This window comes from Amyelois transitella, chromosome 3, assembly GCF_032362555.1.
Source record: "Amyelois transitella isolate CPQ chromosome 3, ilAmyTran1.1, whole genome shotgun sequence".
Taxonomy (NCBI): domain Eukaryota; kingdom Metazoa; phylum Arthropoda; class Insecta; order Lepidoptera; family Pyralidae; genus Amyelois; species Amyelois transitella.
In genome coordinates this window covers 10,994,792-11,012,205 of record NC_083506.1, presented here as the reverse complement: position 1 = coordinate 11,012,205, position 17,414 = coordinate 10,994,792, and the positions used below count along the sequence as shown (strand labels likewise).

Here is a 17,414-nt window from a genome sequence, read left to right as displayed (position 1 = left end):
TTCGCACGGTCTCGCAGCCCGCGACACTACTTTAATTGCAACCCGCCATGCGCCGGCGCACAACCGGATTTATTGTACCACTCGATATCACCGCTCATGGACTCATGGAAACACCTCGATCTTTTCATATCTAGCTCTATAGCTAACGCTGGCAGGCATCAAGTAACAGTTAGCAACCCTAGCGAATGCAATCTGCGCAGGAGTGTGCAAAGCGACGTTTATCTGGCCCCTACAAAAGACATCAACGCGATACTTAACTCGCTACGAACGGAATTTGTTGCTAAATTTGATTAGCTTTGCCGATTACAACCGCAAATATGGTTGTACCACGGATTAGCTGCGCCTACTTTAGGTCTAATGATCCGTTGTATCCAAATGTGGGTAATAATTAAGATGTTTGCAAATGAGTGTGATTAGAAAACAGGCGAAAGGTGTCGATCGCGCGCGGTCAAGAGCGGTGAACTATGCAGAGGTGCACGCGGGAAGGGGGCAGGCCGGCGGGGGGAGAGGGAGCTGCTACTGCCTCAACCAGTTTATGTTTTAAATTCGCGATAAAAAATATCTGCAACGCGCGTGTCATTAGCCGGTCCCAGTGCCTGCATTTATTAATGTTATTCGGCGAAATCGACGCATCATCCCCTCCTCTGCCCCGCCAGGGCTGGCCGCGGCGACATCAGGATGGGATTACTTCGGTTTTTGTGTAATGACCAAAAGTTGTTGGCCGCCGTTGACCTTTGAGCGCTGACTAATTGAGATGTGTGTCGGTGCAAATTTTGCGTCTCGCGTTTTAGACATATCCTTGAGACAGACGTTGTATAAGGCTTAATAATTCGTAGGAGCGGTAACCACTCACCAACAGGTTGGCCGTTACATTTTTTGCTCGATTTAAATTAGTAGTGTTCCAGATTAAACATAATCAATAAGTCTCTTGGCGGCTAATAAGAAAACATCGATGAAGAGTTAAGCTGCATAACCACCAGCTTACTGCACCTAACGATCTTTATAGCATCTAGTGTAAAATGTACACTACAGGCACAAATAAGTCGCTGAAACTCAGGATATTTTAAGGTTAAGTAATTAGATGGTTTTGGAGTTATGTTATTATAACCAATTTTTAAAATAGTACTGACTAGAAATGATCTCGTTCTTTTGATGCCGTGGAAAATCAATAAGTAAAATTCGCCCAATTAGAAAGTCTAGGTTATCTATTTCAGTGCCAAAACTAGATCAAAATCCGTCAAGTAGTTTTTGGTTTATTGATTATTCTGAAGTTCAACCCTTGTATCGTATCCCGGTTTCGTCTCAGTATGTGACAATGTCTGGTTAAGGTAAGCACCGACACACTTATGTCTCACACGACACCATACAAAGCAATCCAGTGGAAAATTACAGAAAATAACAATCGACTTTTATGAGAAACCGTGTCGACACTTTAGAATGGGACGACGCCATCTCTTTACTATGGATGTCGTTAAAAGCGACTAAAAGTACCTAGGTACCATTAGTACTTTAGTACTTAAATATCAAGTTATTTCTACCCATGCTTGCACATTCACAACCGATCTATGACATTTTCCTTATTCATTTAGCCGCTAACATTTAATTAACCTTACCTATGGCATCTTATAAATTAACTGCATAATTTATAGCTTAGTTACATTATTACTAACATGTTTTTAACCATTAGCGCAGTGGCATGCACAATATATAATCCTAGCAATAATATTTATTCGACTGGTACATAATATGACTAAAAGACAAGCAATCTCTACCACCAATATGAATCTTACTTAACTTTTTTGTTATTGAAGGGAAAATCCGACACCTGGTCGGATTAATCCGGCATTGCCTTAAATTTACCTTTAACTGATACGAGTATAAATAATACAGGTAATAAACTCCTTCATTAACAATAGTTGGCGTGTTAACAACTTGAAACAAGAAAATTCTGCCGTTCAGATGGAGCAGTTACCCGTTGGTTTACAGTCGTTAGGTATCTACGTATCATTGTAACATGATTTGAAACGTCCGAGATACCACCAAGCAAAGTATAGCGGGTATTTATACGGATATGCATGTAAGTTGGACTTGACCACTGATTCACCGACGCTTTTATATTTTATGTGAGATATGTATGCAGATATCGTGGCAAGTGGAAAGAGGTAGTCTCTGCCTACCCCTCCGGGAAAGAGGCGTGATTTTATGTATGTATGTATAAATGTGTACTAACCTATTGACGTTAAAGAACGTGGTTCTTAACGGGAAGAGCACGATAGAAAATTGACTGTACAAATGTGCAATTAGGGTCCATTTGTGTTAGAAGCAAGGACTAGACAAATGAGCAAACCAAAGGACAAGAGATAGCCGATCGATCAGTCCCGCCAGCTAATCGACGAACGGTACAGGTTAAGCTGCGATTTCGTTATAAATTTCACCAAATTACTTTACTTGTAAAGTACTTGTGTCGAGAAAATATATGTATTAGCTTTGGATCCTATGGGCTAACTATATCGTCATGAGATCCTGGTAAACGTAGGTACGTACGTAACGTCTTCTTTTTATGTCAATTAATATAATTTATTTGAATTATTTACTATAATATCATTACAAACTAATTAATACAAAGTAAAACTATATATTAAACTTAATCTTAAAAAAAATATTATTAATACATACTTAATCTAAAAAAATGTGGTGCTCTTGTGCCATGGTGCCAAAAACTCATATGGGCCTCTTGTTCATTTCGTGGTAGTCCACATGTATAAAACACAGAGATTACATATAGTCCAAGAAACATTGTATAGTGAATAGTTAAGTAATACAGCGCCATCGTGGTTTTCTTGTACAACTAATCTGGCAGAATTTTATGGGTATTTTGTTACCCCTTTGTGTAATGTCGGACTTCTGTATTCGACTATTCTTCTTCTTCTACTGCAGGACGTAGGCCTCATCCAATGCACGCCAACCAGATGTCTTGACTATCAGATTTAATATAAAATTTGCTACTGAAGCGTCTTCACTCATAGAAAATTAGAGGTAGTAATGAATTTTGTCTTTACGATGAGTTTTCCGATAAAACAAATGAAATATGACGAAGCGTGATGCTGTTAATACCTTACTGAAATAATTTGTTAGATATTTGCTGATAGTCTGATTTTTACACGTTAACGACTAATAATTCATCTCTTGAAAAATATAATTTGCTATTCGGCAGTTACTAAAATATTTTGTACAATAAAATTCACTATTACCTAGTCAAGCTGCAAATTAATATATTCGAGAAACTTTAAGCCTATCTCCCAGCGTCGCAGGGAGCTGAATTTGCATATTGTCCTGCAAATGCCCTATATCTATCTAGAACATCCCATTACTTTTGCTAATCTTCCATCCGACCCTTCTCAAGGCAGGGAAACAAAAACACGAAGATCTCTAGTCTAGGTATAAATTTACAAATTCTAGTTTTTTATTTATAATGCATAGAAACTAATCTAATTAATATCTAGATCTCTTCCGTTGCTAAGTGACTGACAGAGATGGCATAGCCCGAACCATTGATCTAGAGACTTAATTGGCATATAGATTTCTTTTATGATTTAGGGGGTGGACTATGAGAGTATTTCCGAAAAGACCCGCGAGAATGAAAGTTAATTCTCTAGTTACTTATATTTAAAGATCATAATTTTAATATATGATATAAAAAGATATTAAGTATCTATATAAAACGATTTGTGTAAAGAAACTCCGCTTCTTACTGGCATGATTGTAGAAATAAAGTGCTGCGTTTACTTTAACGACGTTATTGTAATACTCGTAAAGTTGGAACAAATTAATTAGTAAATTTATAACTTTGGCCATATATTTTAAGGGTCGCGCTTACCACCTTACAACTACCTCCGTTTCCCACTTTTCCTTCTAATAACAACGTGTGCTAGGCTAAAAGTTTCTTATCAAATCTGTATAATGGAACTTCAGCTTAAAAATCTAATGTTGATCATCTGTTCTCGCGGCGTTGAGCAAATGAAGCGGTATGAAAACAATTTGTACTTGCCCTTTGATATCTCCGCACTCTGTGCCTTTAAACCTGGCTTGTTCTAATTGAGCACCACCTCCTTTGTCTATAGAGCGCGCACAATTTTCAATGGGAATAATTTAAGAGGAGAGCTGGTAGACTGTTGCAGAATGCCAAACGGCATTATGTCCATTTCATTATGTAGATAAAGTGAAAAAAAAATTACATAGGTACATATGCAGATTCTTACTTTTTTAATTTTTTCATAGTAGATTTAAGTGTGTTTGACCTTGGTGGTAAGCAATATCAGGCCTTAGGTGGTGTACGCAAGTCAAATAGAGCCCATTCACTCTTACCTTGAAAATCTTCAAGTTAGATGTATCGCAGAAGATAGATGTGGGGAGGGAATTCCTTTTCTCATACATCTAAAATAGTTCGTACATACTTCTAAAATGGCTTTATTGGTTGTGGCAAGAGGGTTGCCTGCCTTGTGTTAGGTACGTTAAAAGTACACATCTATACTAATATTATATAGCTGAAGAGTTTGTTTTTTTGTTTGAACGCGCTAATCTCAGGAACTACTGGTTGAATTGAATTTGTGTAAAATTCTTTTTGTGTTGAAAAGACCACTTATTGAGAAATGCTTTAGGCTATATAATATGACGCTGCAACTATCAGGAACGAAGAAATAATGGAAAATGTGACAAAAAAACAGGGTAAATTATTCATCCTTGAGGGTTTCAATGATGCCCAAAATAACTATTCCACACGGACAAAGTCGTGGGCACAGCTAGTCTGCTGATGATAGTCAGATAATTATTTTCCTATTTAAAACTGGACTGAAAATAGGAAGCTGCTTCACTATCCATGCAGAAAAACTGTAGAATATTCATTTATATTTATATACTAGCTGTTGCCCGCAACTTTGTATGCATTGAAGAGTCGCAAATCCCAATGTGATCTTTCAGTCTTTTCGACACCGTTGGCTCTGCTTATTCCATGAGAAATAAATATGTGAGATGTATGAAATAAATATGTGATGGCCTCTGTGGCGCAGCGATAGTGCGCTTGTCTGTGACACCGGGGGGTTCCGGGTTCAAATCCCGGCCAGGGCATGATGATAAACGAACTTTCTCTGATTGGCCTGGGTCTTGGATGTTTATGTATATAAGTATTTATTATAAAATATAGTATCGTTGAGTTAGTATCTCATAACACAAGTCTCGAACTTACTTCGAGGCTAACTCAATCAGTGTAATTTGTCCCGTATATATTTATTTATTTATGTACACACATAAATAAATAAATATAACAATGGTACCTTTTTTGAGCCATAGAATTGTTAGATAGATTATTGTCTTATTAGAAAAAGTAGTAAAATTTTTGATTAATTTTTTCCCCTGAATGCTTTTATGCATGAGAAATAAAAAGCATTTAATTTGTTAGAATTTAATAAAAAATAAGTTAACATTTTATTAACATTAAAACAAGTTTACTTCTATTCACAGTCAGATATTGTTTTTTTTTTTTTGACTTTAAAAACCTATAAGAGCTTCAAGCTGGCCTTTCCCAAATGTCAATACCTACTTTTTATCCAATTAAACCCATTGTTTTTTACATTTTACACTCAATACATACATAGATATGGTCACGTCTATATCCCTTGTGGGGTAGACAGAGCCAACAGTCTTGAAAAGGCTGATAGGCCATGTTTAGCTATTTGGCTTCGTAATAGAATTACACTTGATAGCGATAATAATTTACTTAAATCAGTAAAAATTATCTCAATAAATGTCAAATAGGTAAAAACAATAAGACAGATGTCTTATTGTTTATTTAACAGTATTTACTTGACTTTAAGCTTATATTTTACAACATTTGTACAAAACACAACAGTCCATGGCCTTTTTAGGTTATGTATCATTTAGCAGGCGCCGGTGCCGTTGGCGCCTTCGCCACATGTTGCTGTGCTGCTGACAGTTCTCCAGAGCTGGTGGCCAAAGCCCTGAGTTGCTGTTCAGCCTGTGCGTTCACCATTTTTGTCACTTTAGCCTTCATCTTGTTACGTTCGACCGCGGTAGATTTGCTAGGAACAGGTGCGTTGCTCCGCTTTGTAACAGCTTTGCCTTTGTTTTTCTTAACTTTTGCTCCTGCGGGCAGTTTGCTTTTAACTTTTAGTTTGCCTTGAGCCATTTTTATTCGTATTTTTTAACAAACAGCTACGTATAATAGCTACGTAAATAAGAAGAAGTCGTTTTGAAGTCCTTATAATTTTTCAATTATCTGATCGGGTCGATGACACCGTCAAAGACAGTGACAGTGACATCTCTCATAATTTGTCAAAGATAGAAAATTTTCGTTCAGAAACGTTTTTATTTGTTCATGCATTGATTTAATGGCCCTACACACTTTAATATGTGTAGGGCCATTAAATTATTATTTTATTATGTAGTAAAGAATATTATAATACACACATAAAACACTCTTTATGTACATTTATTAATTAATTGAATTAAAACTTTATTGCCCAAAATATGTAAAGAAGCGAAATACCTACACGATGATTGCTTACTTGATAAAATAATGACTTCGGTAGACTGCAGACAGGCGGTCGCTCTGTTTCTTAGGTAAATATTTTCTATTCTGTAGGTAAATACTGCCTTCGATTGCTTTGATTTTGAAGTTTGTTTGCTACATATGTAGAAGGAATCAATTCAGTTGTTATTTTTTATTCAAAGCTTTTTAATCAGGTGTAGGAAAAGGTATATGGCATGGTAATAAAACGGCAAATTTATGTAATATTTTACGGACTTTTATTCATAAATCGACTGTTATAGTATATGAACTCGAGTTTCAAGTTAAGAAATATACATAATATATATAATATCTAAATATATTTTATGTACAGACAAATAGAAAAGTAGTCAAGTATAATAATCGGCTATCGATAGATCGAGCGGCGAGAGTGCAGGCGACCGGCGAGAAGCGGTGCGGACGAGGCGCACCTCGCCATAAAACGTCTAGAAAAATAGATAAATCGCTCAAAAATGTCAGAGTCAGTCGAAAGAGAGAAGAGGGGTGTGGCATTGTGTATGGCAGCCATCTTCCTCACGCATATTCCGTGTCTGTAGAGAGAGATCGTTCGGCGGGGGAACGGCGCCCGGAGTCGGCCGCGGTGGGCTCCCCCGCCTGCGCCTGCGCATACGCCAGGCTCTTTTGATAGCTGAACAGTTGCCTCTCCAGGGAATAGTTTTCTGCTTGCAAAGCGGCTATCTCCCGTCTGGAAAAAAATATATGAACATTCAAAACTGGGTGTACAATTTTGTGAAGGGACCCGACAAAATTTAAAGGTCATAGAAAAGCAATACAATTCTTACAAATTGGCTAGCAACCAGAAACAGATTGAGATACTAGATTCAGATGCTCTCATCCATAAATACGTTTATTTAATAAGTAGTGTGAGAATTAACTACTATCCTGGATGGTTGCATGTATAGTGACTACCTATTGTTATTGTCATAAGTACGAACAACATAACAGCTTTGGATAAAGTTACCTCATCTGATGTCCTTGCAGACGACAGAGATCGTCATAGACATGGTAATTAGCTTGAAAGAGTAAGTAAGTGTCGCCCCATTCCAGGCGGACACGAAGCTCACTGCCGGGGTGTAGAAAAGGGCACCCTGGCCGCGAAATATCTTCCACTAAAAGAGAAGTCTCCATCATGAGTCCATCATCTGTCAGCTCCTGCGCGTAGTAGTGCCGGAAAGGCGAACCAGGCAACTCTTCGGAATCCGGCTCCCCTGGGGCTGGGTTCGCGCGCAACAGCCAAGCTGACCAGCTAACGTATCGTAAGTGATTGAGCGGCACGTTGTGCACGTCTCTATAGAGCATATGAAGACGAACAGATTCCGACTGCATGTCACAGCGAATCGCCCAGGCCTGCTTGTCACGGTCGTAGCACGTGACAGCGCGGCCGCCCGCCGGGATAGCCAACTCGGCCAGTGCCGTCACCCAAACTAGTTCCACAGTCAGCCGCACTCCCTTGCTGAGCAGACGCGAAGGCACCCGAGGAATCCAGGGCAGGGTGTGGCCGTCCGCGTCGCATATACATTCGAGAGGTCCCGAATGCAGGCGTCTTTCGCCCTCTCCGAGAGCGAGCGCGAATCGCACGCGACACATCTGGCCCTCGCCCGATAGGCGGACAAGTCGTAGAGAAAGTGGTTCCTTATTGTTGCCGCCGCTGGCCGACACCGACCAGTCAAAGCCGGCGAAGGCTATGGGCGGCGTGTCAAGCCGGGGCGCCCGAAGTTCGCACGAGTATAGAGTGCGCACTTTGGACATGCTAAGCTCGAGTAAGAACTGGCCGCGGGCGTCGGTGAACTTGTTGAGCTCTGCGAAGGAGACGCAGCGCACGCGCCCATGGGCTGCGCAGCCCGCGGTGAAGCGGACCTGCTTGCCCGAAAAGCTCTCATTGGCGGTGAAGTGGTCTTTGCTAAGTAGTGTGAAGGTGAAATCGACGTATACGCGCATGCCCTCGCAAACGCCACGCCATACTAGGTATACACCTGGAAAAGAAAAAAAAATTAAGTAATGAAAATCTCTTTACAGTGTAACCGCTTTTATTATGAAAATTTTCGTATACGAGCTCTGCTTTTACAAAAATAAAAATCTGTATCTACATCTTTTATGCCTGCAAATGTAATATAAACTCTTTAGGGAAATTTTACACAATTATCACGCCTGTGTATCTTCGAGCTATTAGTATCAATACAAGTATAATCTATCAAAGAAGACAGACCTAGCGAAGCATCTCCGGAGCGACCCAAGGCGACCGCCCACCGCTGGTGCGCGCAGCAGAAGTCCTTGGAGTTGACGTCATCACGGTCGACGGTGATGGCGCGCGTGACCACGAACGTGAACACGTGGGTGTCGGCGCGGTCCTTGAGCCGCGTGGCGCGGTACAGCAACGCCATGCGAGTGCGCCGCACGCCGGCCCCGCCTGCGCCCACTGCGCCTGCGCCTGCGCCTGGAACGATTATAAAAAAATGTTAAAATTTTGGGCCAAGGGCGCGCGCTCTTCTCCAAAAAGAGAATAAGACGAACGGCAGGAGTAAGAACATTAAAACATCTTAAACAAATTAAGTAATTGCGAATTCAAAGTTCCAACTCATTGGACCTTCTACACCATAAACATTGTCGCAGCAGTAGTTGTTGCCCATCACAATGTTTATCGTGGTGTCAGATTTCAGGCCGCCTAAATACACTTAGAGTAGCAAAAGAGTTCTTATTCAAATTTGAGAAGACCGTACAAGCCCAATATCACCGTTCACAGAAATCTGAATTTTTTTTTTTATTTCTTTGCTACTCATTATTTACATGAAAAAAGTGGTTATTGTCCTGGAGTGGAGGCCAAATGTTATGTTTAAAGATTACACGTGACGATAGACGATCCAAAGGTACTTATATACTTATTCAATAGGTATTTCAGCAACATAAAGGTAAGAAAAAATTGATAAACATCATTATTCTCCTTTCGTATTCCGATAAAAATAATAACTTTCAGTCCAAAGTTGGAGTTCTTCACAAAAAGAGGAAAACATGTTGAAACTTTTTATAAGTACCTTTAACTTTCTTGCGTCGTTTTCCTGTGGCTTGGCGTGATACTATATCAAATTGTCTGTTTTTCCTACGCCCGTGGAATAATTTAAAAAAATATATAAGAAGCTCCGGTCCGCTGCTTACTACATACAGGTAGCTAGGGCAGGTAGCTGGTTCTATCTAAGTACTTCAGACATCAGACATTAGCTATTTGAGACTTTTATATTGCATCGTGTAGATTTTCGCAATAGATTTTCTTTTTTAAGTAAGACCACCGTATTTGTTCTTGTAGACCTCGTAAATGCTGTTAGTGTGTGAGAGGTAGTCGTTTATTTAGCCGTTCCCGAGAGAGTTTTGGGATATAATTTCCTAGTGAGTGCCAACGTATCGTCAGACACTCAATAAGACAAGACAAGGAATTTGTTAGGCAAGAAAAACAAGAGAAAATACCAGTCTTACAGTCTCTAGGAATTTTAATTGTTTGTATTTGTGACATCGCGACAAGTGAGATGGAATCACAGGATCCTTCTCACATTTTACATTTAGAGGAAGAAAAAATAGCTCGCGCTAAATAAAAAATAAAAAAACGTGTTTGAACTCGTGACATAAGTAAGTACGTCGGTCCTAACTCACACACAGCCAGGGACCATTTGACAAATATGTCGATTCCATTTTTAAAAATTTCACTGTCAATCTTTATTCTTCCAATTTCAAATTTGGCGGGAGAGTAAGGAATAAATATCCTTATCCTACGAAAATATTAATGGTAAATTTAACCGTAATTTGGGCACAAAATCGCTGTTTAATGATATCATAACTTTCCTGAAACACAACGATTAATCTTTTTACCTCAGGCGGACAATTCGTCTAAGATAAATATTTAGATGCTTTTAATTAAAATTGTGAAAAATGATCCCCTAATCACTTTACCAACTTTGACTTCATAAATAACTGTTAATTTACCTTGATCTTGGTTAAGAAATAAATAAAAAATATATAGGTAATTTAGGTATACTTAGTAAAATGAATCCATATTTTAAGCACGTACTATATTTCCCAAGGCATACCTTCCTACTCGGCTACTATTATATTCATATTAATTGGGATTGTCAACCTAATAAATATCCGAGCAATACAAAAGCATCACAGTAGGTACACTACTTGTTGAAAGCATAAAACAATCATAGTCGAATATAAAAGAAAATACCATTATATTTCCTTGCGGACGTCATATATAATGAGACTTCAGAATGAGAAAGTAACAAAGAAATTCAAACAAAGACTTAGAGCGACAGAATCGATCTTGAATACGATTCGAAACCGAATAATCTTTTAAAAATTAGAAAACATACTTTAGAATCATTAACTTGGGCTTGTTTTATAGGCGATGGGCTTGTAACCTGTCACTATTTAAATCTCAATTTAATTATTATGCCATACTGCTGAACGTGGCCTTTCAGTCTTTTCGAAACTGTTGGGTCTGTCTTAGCATAGCAGTATAAGGACGTGATAATATTTTTATGTATGTATATAGGTGCTTTCTCTAGAATCATACATATGCCTATAATATGGGACGCGTTACTATAAATATATCTTTTTATTTCTGCGGTCCTTTTGGGGGTCAATGTGAGCAGTCTTACAATGTGTCATCATTTAGGTACAGATATATCCAGATAGGGATCTGGAGATATTCTAAAAAACATTAGTAAACTGACCTTTGAATAATAAATAAATACTCATATAGAGCAATATTCAAAGGTTAAAAGTATAGAAAATTGCATTATCTACATTATTTCATTAACCTCCAAATCACATACAGATTTGAATTGTCTAGATATATAAAACCATACTATGTAATAAATGACAAAATTTTTTGGTCCTGATTTTTTTTGTATAGATTAATTTTAAAATTATTGGGCACAAATACAGACAAAACCTTCGAGTAGCACTCATTTTTGGAAATTCGCGCAAAATGTAGTATGTTATACCTAGCATTAGAATAGATTTATTTTCAAAATTGGATACAAGGTATCTCTTATTGACGTCACATCACTTAAATCTAATTATAACTACTACCGCTTCCAAAGCGCATGTAGAAGAAGCGGCGGAACAAACTACACTGCAGCATTTTCATCGGACGTCAATGTACAAATATAGATCTCTTAAATCTAAATCATGGACGAATGCACATTGTCTACATTAAAAACATGAATGAATGTAGAACTAGTTATTTCAATACGAATTGTTATTTCATTGAAGGTACTATCTAATTTTGATTTTTTTAATGTATTAAACGTGACGTCGCAGTAGTATGATGAGTACGAAAATGTTTTGCCCTAACTACCATTTGCGGCATATCGCGCCAACAACGGTATCCCCTATGGACTTATGAGAATAATCCCATTTGGTCTCAAATATTCATAAGAGTTCACCTCTTTTCAACCTCGCAATTCCTTGAAACCCTTGATAATACAAGTAAATTTTAAAACCAGGAGTACAACAAGCACCAGCCTCATTTATATATTAGTTATATTTCTTGGCTACCCTTATCACCAACTTCCGTTAGAGCCATGTGGCTCTAAAAATATTGTAAGGCACCTGATATACAGGGCTCATATGTATGGGTCCTGTATATTTTTACGTGTTAAATCCTCAAACTTTAGCATACTGTAACAAGCTCTTGTAACAAGTACCTACTCGCCACTCCCTCTCGTTAACATTCTGCCAACGTACCTATATATTACTAGGCGAGTATTGCCGTTTTCGGGCCCCCGTTTTGCCATACTTAATCAAATTTTGATTTTTTTCTTGCATTTATATCGAGATAATACGTGACTATTTTTCCAAATCATATCTAACTGAAAGAGAATAAAATATTGTAGATAGATCTTATTCGTCACAGATTCAATATTGGTTACTTTACTTTAAAGAATACCATAGAGTGCAGCAATAATTTTAAACAGAGGTTAATTATTAAACACCTATTAATCGCCCAGTTTAAGAGATTTAACATAGAAAATTAGTATCTATTCAGCTTTTTAAAATAATTTGTTTATTAATTGTATATAAAATATGTTATAAAGGAAAACAGGGCTGTCTGTCACATGCATTATTTGCTTAATGAAATCAACAATTATTTATTTTTTATTTAACTCTTTATAGGTATTATTAGAACTCAAGAGCAGGCAATTTAAATTTTAAACCAACATTTCTCTGCATCCCGGATGTTTAAATTGATTTCGGCTCTGTTTATTGAATACGTAACAAATATGGTTTCGGAAAATAAGCGCGGGCCTTTCAATAACAAAAACAATAATTGCTCACAAGTATTTATACAACGAGGAATTAATTCCGAATGTGAAATTACAAAACACGCGAGTTCACTTGTTTATTTTTGTATAAATAATATTTTATTTAGGTGTTTGTATTAATATGGAAATGTTTTGTTCAGGCACTTATCGCGCAACAATTTTATTTTTTAAGATATTCTCACACGGCTCCCCAGGAACCCAAGATCAGATACAAGATCATGCAAACTTACTTTGATGATTAGCAAGAGGTCTAACAAATGAAATGAAGTCAACCAAATAAAATTTTTCTTACAAAAACTGCTTTTCTTTATCTAGTTTTTTACTTATTTCTTTAAAAAGAATATATTTAAAAGCCTCTCAAAAAACTCTTGTTGTCAGCCAACTGTCAACGGAAGTATTAGGTATATAAGACGAGTGTCGCAACTCGTAACCAACATGAAAGGATTTCGCAGTCCCTTTCATGTACATTTTATCCCAGCATATTTCTCCCAAGACTAGGAAGTATTAATCCCAATACCTACTTGGAGATGCTTCAGTGAACAGGATTCCCAACAAATAAAGGGAATACAAAATTACCATTTTGCATACTGCTGCCCGACGGATTTATAAGTAGATCACGGACATTAATGAATCCGTGCTTTGAGCTCAGATTGAGATAAATTAAAGACGCCGCGCAATGGGCAATAATATAAAATAATATAGAACATTCTTTTTCTACTTTCCTGCCTTCAGGCTTCGTTATGGGAACTTCTGCTGATGAACTTTTGCATTTATAAAGCGATTTAGAAGCCCTGTAATCAATACATACAGCTTCACTATACTTAAGTTTTGTAACCCATTAAATACCTAATTAATTTTTAGATTAAAACGATGTTTCAATTTTTTTTTATTCATAACAAATGTTACCTTACAAATTTCGTCCTTTTATTAAAATGATAAGCCTAGTGGTTCTAAAAAACATTATTATTCATGAAATTACATTAAAGTTTTCGTAGCGTGTCATCATAATTATATATACTCTATTGACGTTCACTTTCTGTCAGGGTTATTATAATCATGAATGTAATGCACATTGAATACTATGTTTTTTATTGACTAGCTTATTGAAACTGTTATCATGTTTTCATTATATAAATATAATATTCCTACTTTTATTGTACAAAAATATTCTGAAACTAATGAAATACTGATTTTAATATGACTGACCCGGTTTTGTATATCACGTATGAATTATTAATATACCTACTTAGATGCATACATACTATGTGTATGTCTCTATCACGTCTTTATCTCTTGCGGTGAAGACAGAGGCAACAGTCTTGAAAAGACTAAAAAGCCACGTTCAGCTGTGTAGCTTAATGATGGAATTGAAATTCAAATAGTGATAGGTTGTTAGCCCATCGTTAGTCGTCTTTAACGTCATCGATTTCAATAGTGCCGGGAACCACACACACTAAAGTATGTATGTAAATCAGGAACTTATATAGAAAAACTAGACTTTAAGTAATAAGATGAAATGTTGTTCATGGCGCTCAGTCGCAACTTATTATATTACGCAGTAGCTTCGCTTTGGTTATTACCAAATCGCAAGGGATGCCACCCTTAAATTCGGCATTCCAAGTCCTATAAATATGTATTATATATTTGATGGCTCCGCAACGGGCAGTTCATGAAATCACTTCTGAAAGTACAGCCCGGGGGGTGTAATTTTTATTCATAAATCTACGCGACAACGGTTCAGCATTTGACCATAGTGAGTAGGCGTGTATGAATCATAATCTTTTATGAAAAAGAGAAGGACTAATTGTTTGGTTTTTAACTTATATATATAGCTATATATGTGCCGTGTGGTTCCCGGCACCAGTACATAAAACCATCTTTTTCCCTTGCAAACGCAACTTGTATATTAGATTAGTATATTGATTACAAACAGTAAATGTAAAATTAATGATATTTGGTATCAATACAGCAATTTAGTAAGTAACAAGCTTGATATATAAGTGAAGAGATAGCCATTAACAAACGCCTAATTATGTATGAACACAGTGAATTCGTAATGAGTGCACACGTGCACTCGGATATTACATGGACGGCTTAATTAAACTTATCCTTTGAGTACACTTTCACAAACTGGAGGATTTTTTCATTTTAGGTTTAGTAGGCAAGCTTAGTTAAGACAGCCTTCTAATGGTTTTTCTGTAAATATTACAGTTTAAATACTAGGATTAGAACGAACTTTAAAATTTTAAAGTACATATTACAAATGAGAAAGTATATTTGGATTTTTGTTACCTTTTCACAGTTAAACTACTTTATGAAAATTTACTTTACGGATGGTTACTGCTTATCACGCGGGCGAAGCCGCGGGCGACATATAATGTTTGTTTGTTTTTAACGATGACCGGAATTACCTGAATCAAAAATCACAGATTTCCAATCCGTTCCATCCATTGTCTTTCACAATATAGGTGTAAAGAAAATCAAAATTTCGATACATTTCCCTTCATTGTCTATTACAAGTGGGTGGAGAAGCATTATATACAAGTTACATAAACCTTGTAATCTGTATTGTAAAACAGGGTCTCAATATACACGTGAAATATTTGAGTTGCCGTACGCCTGTGCCGTGCGCAGATTAATTTTTGGCCCGCCGGCGTTTCAATTTCAATAGGCTATCGGCAGACAAACATTGTACGACAAATGTTTACTTAAAACTGGATACCGTTTGTTGAGAAAAACAATGTTTCCATTCCACAATACAAAAAGAGCAACCGACAATTCATGCAAGTACATATTGGTACCCCAGAATTATGACAGTACTTCCCTTCTTTTACTTTAAAATCGTGTTCTTTTGGAGGCATTCGGAGCATCGTTCCGGCGTTTATTTTCACTGTTAAAAGTATTTAAGATGATAACATACATATAAATCGGTGCAACATAGGTTTATTCATTAATTTAATTTCTGTGGCTCGGAATATATACTAATACTTATATTGTACTACAAATAATTTCAGTAAAAATCAATTCTTGCTCGATGCATCAAAAATTGTTAAAATTTTGAGTGCGACTAAATTTCGCCTAAAATTTGTCATGTTTACATTAATGTTAACCTAAGTTCGTACCTATTTAAGCGTACAAAAGGTTGAGATAAGAGACATCAAGGCACAAAGGCACGTATTCAGCTGAGATGAGAATGTACCTACGCAGATAAACTGCGGAGTGAATATGTTTGGCGGAAGAAAGTGGTTTCGCTAGAGGTGAAAATGTTTCGATTACCTGAGCACGAGGATAAGAATTCAGAAAATGTCTCTGAAAGGGATTGAATACTGTAATTTTTGTCAGAATAACATCAAGTCTTTATCCCTTGCGGGGTAGAAAGAGTCAAGTCTCGAAGACCGAGTGTAACGTTTGTTTTAATGAACAGTGACGACAGTTGATGATTTGCTTAAATTAGGTAAAAAGACAAAAAAAATAGACGTCGCGTAGGCAGGCTTTCTTCTTTGCATGTCTTTCAGGTTTATAAAAGTACTTTATTTTAAACATAAAATATATAATATAAAAATACCTATTTAAGAAATTTCTAAGACTTTCAAAGCCTATTGTTTAAGTTTACAATAACCCAATGATTGACCGGTCATAACGTTAATATAAAAATAAAACATCAAAGCGTTCAGAAGTAGGATATTTTTTTAAAAGACGCAAAGTTTATTTTATAAGAAAAGAAATCAAAGAAGAAATCATATTCCTACCTACATATACTATAACGATTTTCATGAGTCATCAGCCTCCTGGCGTTGTCCCGATTGCATCCTCCTCACGGGGTGCGGCTATTACCAGGATTCTATATTGGGTAAGTCACGTTTTCACACAAAACGACTTCAGTCTAATGGCATCCTTTGTGGGACACCTAACCATTCGATGTTATGAGTAACAAACAAGTATAAATACATATTATAATTCATTTATTCATTCATATTATCACGTCTATATACCTGCGGGGTAGATAGAGCCAGCAGTCTTGAAAGACTGATAGGCCACGTTCAGATATCAGGCCTATAATAGAATTGAGATTGAAATAATGGCAGGTTGCTAGCCCATCGCCTAGAAGAAGAATCCCAAGTTTATAAGCCTATCCCTATTGAGCGGTCCTATGATACATATGTAAGGCCTAATTTCTTACGGGGTAAAATGAACCAACAGTTTTGAAAAGACTGTAAGGCCACGTTCACCTGTATGGCTTAATGATGACAATACAAACCTAAATAAAATAATGATAATAATGAAAGTGTAATTTGATACACATAGCCCACGCTTTCATGAATAAATAACTAGTGTATTACCGGCAGTGTGATTGTCATGTCCACATTAACGTATCGTGTAGTAGCCATGACAACGTGCCTACGACAGGGCCGAGTAATTAGGCTAGTACAAAAGACATAAAATAAAATACAATAGCCAAAATCATTATTCCCGTTCATATTGTTAAAGCTAAT

At 36.9% G+C, this 17,414-nt stretch overlaps 2 protein-coding genes across 2 annotated transcripts in view; both read right to left on the bottom strand.

Annotated features, from left to right (window-relative positions):
- Positions 1–5,448: 5,448 nt before the first annotated feature.
- LOC106129800 (uncharacterized) lies at positions 5,449–6,303 on the bottom strand. Its single transcript, XM_013328473.2, has one exon. It carries the CDS (start codon positions 6,200–6,202, stop codon positions 5,930–5,932), a length of 273 nt encoding a protein of 90 aa, XP_013183927.1. The 5' UTR covers positions 6,203–6,303; the 3' UTR covers positions 5,449–5,929.
- A 522-nt stretch (positions 6,304–6,825) lies between these two features.
- LOC106129796 (uncharacterized) overlaps positions 6,826–17,414 on the bottom strand; it is a 40,003-nt gene continuing 29,414 nt past the window's right edge. The window contains exons 2-4 of the mRNA XM_013328468.2: positions 8,811–9,038; positions 7,566–8,577; positions 6,826–7,289 (exon numbers count right to left, since the gene is read on the bottom strand). Coding sequence (XP_013183922.1) covers positions 7,118–7,289; positions 7,566–8,577; positions 8,811–8,985 — 1,359 coding nt within the window. The 5' untranslated portion in view covers positions 8,986–9,038 and the 3' untranslated portion in view covers positions 6,826–7,117. The remainder of the gene's footprint in view (positions 7,290–7,565; positions 8,578–8,810; positions 9,039–17,414) is intronic.